Source organism: Gobius niger (genome assembly GCF_951799975.1).
Source record: "Gobius niger genome assembly, chromosome: 13".
Classification (NCBI taxonomy): domain Eukaryota; kingdom Metazoa; phylum Chordata; class Actinopteri; order Gobiiformes; family Gobiidae; genus Gobius; species Gobius niger.
In genome coordinates this window covers 11,969,233-11,978,596 of record NC_136864.1, presented here as the reverse complement: position 1 = coordinate 11,978,596, position 9,364 = coordinate 11,969,233, and the positions used below count along the sequence as shown (strand labels likewise).

Here is a 9,364-nt window from a genome sequence, read left to right as displayed (position 1 = left end):
GTGCACTGTGCTTGGGTCAGACTGTTTTTAATGCAGGCTACTAGTTTCCATAGACATGCACTAGCCTAGCACTAGCCTAGCACCACGAAACTCTTCAAATATAAGGACTGCATGAAATAATAATCCAGAAATAAATATCACTCTGGACAACTAGAAAATGAGACCCTTTGTCAAAAATCCTGAACTATCCCTTTAAGCTGCTTGTGGCATCACATTAAATGTCCAGCTCTGGGCTCAAACTTATGACAACACAAGGTGACTGGTTCTTTGGCAACAAATCAGTCCCATAATGTCCGTAACACATGTGTAGCAATGGCCCTTTTCATCCCATCTGACTTTTATTCTTGTTTCATTGTTATTTTAAGCTGAGAAAATGACGTTTGCTCATACACCTTGCTAGCCTCATAACAGATGATGGATAGCGGTGGTTTCACTTGATCACCCAAGCCATACGATTAAAGTGTTCCCCTTTCTCAGCGCCACAAGCGTCTCTATAGCGTTGATCCGTGGTCCGAATCCGCCCACTCCCCCCTGGTTTTCGTGCCGCTTGTCTGTTCCGGCGTGTTGTCGGTCCCTCGGGGAGGTGGGTCGACGTGCCTCCTGTTTAATGAGAGCAGTGACAGGGAGCAGCTCGAGATGAGATTTAAGCCTGGGCCAGTGTGTTATTGTGGGCCCTCGGGTTGATGACAGGACGGGGCAGGGGCGAGCGGAGCAGGGCAGGCACAGGCACACCCCTCTTGTGTACATGTCCCGCAAAGACGCAGAGCACTGAATGATTTATGAGGGAGGGAGTGTGTGTGGTGTGTGTGTGTGCGTGTTTGTTTGTTGGGAGGGGCGATTGGATCATTGCTCTGTCTGGGCTTCTCCAGCGGGGGCTTTAATCCTGTTGGGCCAAGGAGAAGTCAGAGTGCACGCAGAGGTGAGAGTGCACAGAAATGAACAGAAATGCAAGTATTGAAAAGTCTTTGTCCACACTTGAACAATAATAAATCATTTAGGGAATAACTGGGGTGATAGTAGCTCAGTGGGGTGAATATTTGTCCACAGATGCAAAAGTTCAGTGGTTCTATAGTGTCCAGTCTGTTCTACTGACTTTGTGATGCCTAAAAAACTCACACCTTGCCTATGTATAAAAGAATTAGTGCTGGTCACTGGTGCAGATTGGCCACCATAGTTTCCTCTACCTCAGGGCACCTTCACCGAGTGAGGGGAGTGAATGAGCAATGCTATATAAAGTGCAAAAAAAAGTGAAATATACTCACCTGTTGGCTGTTGGCTTCAGGAGGTACTTCAGAAAATGCTATTAATGGAGCGATCCACACTGGTTTGCAGATTGATTTGGGATAAAATGTTCACACATCCCATTCCAGTTGTCTCCATGTTTCTCCAAGTGTCTGCATATTTATGTGAGTCTTTCTTCCTGATTTTTTTTCCAGACCTGGGACTGGCACTTAAAGGTTAAGAGATATTTCACTTATGTCAACATTTTACAGCTTTTCACCCTTATATGATCGCCTCTATTTTCTCCTTTTTCACTGATTCCTTCTGAGCGTTTGATATTGGAGATAGTATTGTGGAACAGTGCTCAGATGGCAACAAAGAACTGGTTGCATGTTGATCATGGGGCACTGTGGTGGGTATCCCCTGTGGAATATCCCAAAGCCAGCACCCCTCCCCCTCTCCCTCTGTCCCGCTGCTGCCCCGGTCTGAGTGATTAAGACATGTCTGGGGGCTCTGAAGGACACGCGCACATTATTAAAAGATGGGATTCCTTCCTCGTCCTACTAATAATACTGCTTTAATTAAGGGCTCATGTCTTTCTCTTAAAACTCTGCACCAAAGGGGCAAAATTAGAAAACTGGCGTGATATAAAATGCTGTCACTGGTAGAATGAAATACGTCACAGAGGGGCAATAATGGCTTTATATGAATCAATATTTTGAAATGTTTCATTTGATTGCTTCACATAATGTAAAAAATAGTCCCACAGCTGCGTTAGAGAATGCACTTCTGCTGAATTTCAAATGTTATTTCTTTCTCAACACAGACTTGATTTATTTCAAAGCACCTTTTGTAAAATCCCATAACGTCAGGGGAAATCCAGGAATCTCTTCCTATGAACAAGACTGAGCCTCTGGTGCCGGCTCTAAATGCAGAGGGATAAATAAAGAATAGAGACATCTCCACACAGGAGCTGACAGTCGTCAATCTGCTTCTTGGTAACAGCGACTCCCACCAGCAGCAGCCTCCTCAGGGAGACTGATGTATGTGAGAGCAGGTTCTCATGGCTAATTCAGTTAGTTGCTTTCATTAATCATATTTACCACCTGCTCCGATGTGGTTCTGCGACAGTGTACAGCGTAGTGCAGCTCTGTCCAGTGCTGTTTGTTGTGTTAGTCATGTGCGGGTGAGGCCAAAGGATGCTTTCAAGGCTGGTCAGTATGGATCCTGTATGAAGTCCGAGAGGACACCTGTGCTCTGAATAATGTAAGAGGTTCAAACATGTACACAGCCCGGCACACATCTCGACATACACACTCCTGACACATGCGTATACAGAAGCGCGTCCCTTTGTGGCCCGTTGCCACGCAACATGTCTCTGATTGGGTTAGCGCTGCGAGCGCACCGAGTGCACTGATGAGGATGGGCTCAGCCTCTTCACCACACCCTCCCGCTGCTCCTCCCGCGGGACCCAGCTGCACTTCCAAGGCCAAGACTGGAGTGAAGAGAGATCCACATAGAGGAGCTCAGTCTGGAGCAGGCGCCAACCGCGTTTACACTCCCAATTATTGATCCATTTGTCTGATGCATCCAGAACCTCTTCTTATTTTCAGCTCCACCTTATGACTTGTGAATTTAAATGTGCTGGAAACGCATATAAATATCTTTAAGAGGAAGTTACCACTAACACACAAAGCCCGGCAGACTGCAGCGTGCTTCTTGGCTCAGGATCATCATTGCTTACAGGTTGGAGCAGCGCTGGCATATATTTGCTTTTCATTTGTGATGAGATTTTGCTGGAAATGTAAATTTAACCTGGCAGACTCTGTCCTCTCGAGAGCAGCTGGGCTGGATGTGAAAGATGTTTAACTATATTTTCAATCATAGCTTTTGGCTGCTGTGATTTTGAGGAAATGATCTGCTCTGAGGAAAATGGGAACATCTACGCTCAAGCCTGAAGCCTCACTTTTGTTTGACGCCACATTTTAGCTCTATATCATCTTTAATACAGCTTACATTTAACAGAGGCGATCTTAAAAATGATTAGACATTGATTAGAAAAATGTTGTTTACAAAAATTTATTCATACAAATCTTACAACACTTTCATGACATTGAGAAACGTAAAACCCCGTAAAGGATTCCTGTGTGTAGAACGATGTCACTTGTACTAAGGTTCACTTTGAAAACACATAGTTTTTCAGATATAGAAGAGTCAACATTTAAAGTAAGGCGTTTGGCGCTTTCAGAAATATCAACAACAGGCATTGTCTACGATCGGAACAACATCTCTGTCATTGTTCGGTTTCCCTTGTACTTTTAGATGGTGATGCACATGAGAAAGTATAAGTTATATAAGGGGCTATATTCTTCTTTATAATGTACTGACCAATATCAAAGAAACAACACCTCATAGTCAACAACAACATTAACACTGGTCTTTGTTCACAACTCCCACAGACACTGAACACCCCATGCACACACATACATTGCCTGCTCCTTCAACATAGCTATTTTTTTAACCATATTTTACTCACTATAAGGTATTGGCCATGCTTTAAAAAGAAAGCCTAATTACTACTACTGTTGGGATGGACCAAGCCAAGCGATTAAACATTAAAAAAAGTACGTTTGAAGATAAGCTAATGGACTGCAGCATTGTAGGGCCACTAAAATTGCCATCTTTCATGTGTGGCGAATTTTTTATTTTTTTGTACTTTTTTTTGTGTTTTTTTTTTCTCACGTCGAAGCAAAGGCACCGAAGCCAAAAGCTGTTTCCACCACCTCCACGCTCGATTCTCATTCACACAAACAAACACGAGTTTACAGACGCGGATATTTGCAAAACACCTACATTGGACACTACATTCACTCAAAGCCTTGTAGGAAGAAGAAGACCCGATTCGACAGAGTATTTATGGGTGGATGTGGGCCAGAGATTGAATTGCAAGGGATGCATAAAACTCCCATTTGCATAATGTTGAATAAAATCAAAAGATATCGGTCTAATAAAAGTCAATGTTAAGCTCTCGCTCTGGGCTGGAGGGCTGTGGAAATCCGTTTAGTCTCTTCTTACAGTCAGGCAATGTCCACACACTCCAAAACAATCTGCAAGAAATTAGGCTAGTACATCCGCGTTAAGGCGCAAGCATGTAGGCTCTGACCACGCTAATGCAATTTCGAACTTGAAACTCATCTTTTGCTCTAAAGCGTCGAAGAGGAATGACAAAACAAGAGTGCAATGAGGTAACATTCAAGGCGCAAATCTGTGTGTGCCCGTTTCTAAGCCTGGATAAAAAGAGGGACGCCTCGCCTACAGCGTGAAGCAAATCCTTAACTGAGATCATGGAGGAGGAGGCGAACAAGAGGAATGATAACCAAGTCACCGTGGCTAATATGTGGTAGCATATTAGCCAGCCTGAACGTGTGGTTAATCATGGATGCAGTATCAGAAAGATGGGAAAATAAGGAAATCTGTGATATATATTTGGCTTCATCTAGTTGTCGAGCATGAGAAATAAGAATAGAGTTTGTCCGTGAAACCCCGCTCACAAGTTACAAGTTCATTATTAGCTCCACATGCTAATAATGCCATAAGACAAGCATGAAACTATACGAAATCCACCCAAAAGGATTTCAAATCAAAAACTAAGCGGAAAAAGGAGGATCCAAAAAGTGCATTATTAGCCTGAGACGCTAGTAATGCCAAAATTGCACAGTAAAGGCATAATGTGAAAAGAAAAGCAAAGTTTGGATCAGAATTGCATTAGCGTAAACGTGGCCTCCGAAACCCATTTGACGAAAGATGAGGGAATTCAACGCCCGATATCCACGGTCAGGCTCATTGACCCTCATGCTGTCCAGTGTTTAGTGGTGTCTCTATCTGGTCACATTACATAAAACAACCCCACACAAAAGTCTCACTCCGACACGTTCGCTCGTTCTTTCCTTTCACTCTTCCCACCTAGTTATCACATCCTCACGTCACGCTCTCGACAGGCATCCGACACGAAAAAAAAACTCAACTACGGCACTGTCAAGGCTAACCAAAGAGAGGAAAGGAACAAAATGACTACTTTGAGCACGGCCATCTATAGAAGCGAAGAAATCAAAAGACTATTACTACGACTACTACTCGGAGATGAAGGCAATCGGGCTTGAAAATATAGATATATATAGGAAAAGGGCGTCCAGTGTCAACAAGTCAGTGCAATACCAGTCATCACCACAGCCAGTCTCTCTCCTTAATCTTAGAAGGAGGAGGTTATGGTGCAAAATGAGGCTTAAAGCATAAGCCGTAAGAGTAAAAGAAAAGAAAAATCTCCAAAGAGCACATCGTCATGCAGTTTCTAAAGCAAAATAAAATAGCCTTAACATGCACTAATAAGGATGAGTAAGCCGCTATAATAGTCATCTTTGTGTCTCTCTGGTGCAGCCTGTGCTCAGTTTTTTTTTTCTGAATGAATCCGTCTGACTGAGCAGGCAACACTGGGATTTGTAGTTTTTCTATAGCCTGTACACAATACGCCACAACTCTCTGTATGGATGCACGTTTTCGGACACTTTTTAGAGGCGAGTGAGCACATCTCTGTAACCAATGCCCCCGCGATGACAGTTTCAAAGACAGATTTTTTTTTTTGGTCTGTTTTTTTTTGTGTGTTTCTTTTTGTGCCACCACATGAGGCCACACATCAAAGCCACATAGCTCACCACTAACATATATCATTTGTGTTGGATAAGCCGGGGTTTTACAGAGCATGCTCACCGCTTCTTTGGGCCTGTTCAGAAACCAAAAAAATAAACAACACTAAAAAAATAGGTTACAAAAATAAGTATAACATTCAATACTTTGATTGTCTTTTAAAATCTATTTATTTTCTGCATATGTAGATGACTTTTAAAGATTTCAAGCGCATAATGTTCAAGGTGCACATTTATATCTTTGTTGTTTTTTTTTGAAGCTTTTTTTTTTTTTTTCCCATTTTCTTTTACATCTTAACATGAAAATAAAATGTTGGTCCACAACTGTGTGTAGCAGGGTTATGTCTCAAGAAGTGCTTCAGTACAAAAAGGAAAAAAAAAACGATATTATTAATAAAATATTGATTTTAATGGCTTTACTTCATACATAAATACATGTTGAAAGAACACAGGCGCAATCCACTGGTTGGCAGATATAGGTGGAGGTTTTCTAACGACTCGATGTTATTTACACAGTTGGGCAGTTTGGGGCGCGTTCTCGGCAGAAAAGGAAAAAAAAAAAAGAAGAAAAAAAAAAAAAAAAGATGGTGGGGCCAAAAAAAAGGACGCTACAAATAGGCCAGCCCGCGACGTCCCTTGTTCCTAACTCTCTGTCTGTACCTTCTGCCCAGAACTGCTGCCAGGTATTTCTGCACGGCCATTTGCTTCCTATAGCGGCTGTAGCTATCAGTGAAGATGCCATCCGAGTGCCTTTTGGATAGGGGCTCCGACTCGTCCTCCACACTGTTGTCCTCGCTGTAACAACACAAAAAAGGGGAGAAGAAAAAAAAAAACACGTTGAATACATGCGAAATTTTCATTGTACAATTCCCCTGGTTAATCTCGCCTCTTGACTGTCGTGATTTCTGTCGTAAAGCTGTCTGGGTTTTTTTTTTTTTCCCTCGGCCTGCCGTGCTACAACAGGCCTTTGGATTTAAGCGCGTAAATTATTAATCATTCCTGGCCCATTGTGCATTCTGACGCAGGATTATTTTAGTGCTCCACGAAAAAAAATCAATGCATGAACTGCTTTGTAATTTCACCCTGACCGGTATTGCTAATGGGAATAATGGTGACAGTGAACGGAATACGCCATGCAACACTGGGGGGGAAAAAAAGAGAAAAAAAACAAAACGAGACATGGTAACACAGCGCTTACATGATGCTGCAAACGTTCATGGAAGCAAATGAAATGGATAATGATTGCTGCGTAAACGCGTATAAGAGGATGCCCTTACCCTGCGCGTACTGTCATCAGCGAATGCAGATAATGTCTCGCTGTTAACTGACCCAGGATGTCCCTCAAGGCTCTATCTAATGCCTCCTCAGCATGCCTTTCTGATCTGAGATGATAAAACGCCAAAACACACATATCAATCCAAGGGTAAGACTCAAAAAGAAAAGCGCAGACAATGATTCGAGGGGGAAAAATAAAGTAGCCTTAAATGTCCCCCCACCTTAAACAAGACTATTTAGGCGTGCGCATTTTAGGCTACGGGAAAATAACACCGGACAGAGGAACACGATGGCGCCGAATTCAGACAAAAGATTTACCTTTTCTCCGGGGGGTAATAGAGCGTATACGCTTCGTCCGGGCTACGTATCGCTATTCGGTCCGTGTCGAAGCCCATGTCCGGTAATGTGTTGCCGTCCTCATCGAAGGCATCGTTGTCAAGTCTGGTTGGGGAGGAAAAAGGGACAAGTCAGGCGGGCGGGCGAGCGCGAGGGCATCTCCCAGTGTCTGTGGTGCGCGGCAGTGAAGGAATATGGGCTTGTGCAAGAATGCGCCAAAACGCGCGCACCTGTTCTCCTTATACGGGATGGGAAAATGCGTAAAAAATCGCAAAAGAACGAAAACATTTCATATAGAAGATTAATAGACAGTGGGAAAGCCAGAAAACAAACGAATATCGAAAAGTGTAAAATAACGTTTTATTTGTCTTTTCTTATTATTATCCGTTTAAATATAGCGTAACATGGAAAAATAATGTTTTAAATCGTGTCTGGTATTGGTTTCCTTACATATGCTCATTAATAATTAAAATAAATCCGAACAATGGGTGTGAAAACCCCCAGTAGGCGTGAACACTGAAAAATGTACAATAGAAAAAGGGAAATGAAAAACTATTATGCTGCTAATATAATGTGCTCCGTAACCACGCCCAAATCATGGTTTTGCAACAATAACAAGAACGAGAGAGAGAGAAAAAAATAAATAAGATGTAAAGTGGCTCAGGTTTCTTCTCGCTTTGCCTCGCCTCTGCGCGTGACGACAGCCCCCCCGTCATCCGGCGCTCGGTTTCAGCTTAATAAGAGGGACTGGTGTGGAGCGTCCCGCCGGACTCATACCTCACTGTCATGCACACGCGCACACACACACACACACACACACACACACACACACACACACACACACACACACACACACAAACACACACACACACCCAAGCGCTTTGACAACTATGGCTTTCATCAATCACTGTGTGCGCGCAAGGTGTGGGGAAAGACGCGCAGCAGGTTTTGTGCGTAATTACGCCGTGGACATAAATACAACTACCACTTCAAAGCGCCTGGAGGATTTCAAAGTGTTACGCGTAAAATAAGAATTACCCACAAGGTTTTTTTTTTTTTTGAATGAGGCACCTACCTGATTTTAGGGTAACTTAGTCCAAGGGGTGTGCAGAAGACGCTGTAGTGCACTAAGATTCCGTAGATGAGTAAGATTAAAGTGGCTCTACTCGAACTGGCCATGCTGCAGGGAAACAAAAAAGAAGCAACATCAGTATAGCTTCTGACGCCAAAAGAACAATTAGAAAAACATATATATCTACGTGATAAACTTTAAACGCCAGAATAAAAACCGGAGCTGTATAACGGCCAGTTGCCTTACATCAAAGTTATAAGTCAATCCGTTACATGCAAAGTATCCAAAAATAGACTAATTCCCGTGACTTTTACGCAGCGCTCAGCTTCGGTGTCCATGCAGTCCGCGGTGGCACATACCTATATCAGGAAGAAAGGGAGGACAGGAGACGCGCGGTGCTTCTACTGGCTGCTGCTGATGCTGCTGTTACTGGAAGCAGACAGAGGATGTAGGAGGGTAAGAGGGAAGGCAGGGTCCGGGCGTGTCTGCGTGCGTCGAGAGAGCACTTCTAACACCCGTTTGGCTGAAGCGCCGTCTCCGCGTCGACTCCCCTTTTTGTTCCCCTCAGTTCCGCGCCTATCTCACTTTGGACTCAATCAGTGAAAGAAAGAAACGGAGAGAAAGAAAAAAAAGAAGAGACAGTTTTGCGCACGCTGGAGAAGAAGAAGAAGACGCCTCCCTGTAAGAAGTCTCAAAAATGCCAACCGCTCGTCGTGTGCGTCTACATATCGCTCGCTCGAAACTTTTGTCCTGGACTGTG

General features: G+C 43.5%; 1 protein-coding gene across 2 annotated transcripts; it reads right to left on the bottom strand.

Moving 5' to 3' along the window:
* Positions 1-5,734: 5,734 nt before the first annotated feature.
* adcyap1b (adenylate cyclase activating polypeptide 1b) lies at positions 5,735-9,364 on the bottom strand. Of its 2 annotated transcripts, XM_079569918.1 has the most exons (5): positions 8,964-9,364; positions 8,608-8,712; positions 7,515-7,637; positions 7,199-7,303; positions 5,735-6,716 (listed from the first exon to the last, which is right to left on the bottom strand). In XM_079569918.1, exons 2-5 carry the CDS (start codon positions 8,709-8,711, stop codon positions 6,530-6,532), a joined length of 519 nt encoding a protein of 172 aa, XP_079426044.1. In that variant the 5' UTR covers position 8,712; positions 8,964-9,364; the 3' UTR covers positions 5,735-6,529. The 2 variants fall into 2 exon arrangements, with proteins under 2 accessions (XP_079426044.1, XP_079426045.1); XM_079569919.1 differs by lacking the exon at positions 7,199-7,303 and having other exon boundaries at positions 8,964-9,359.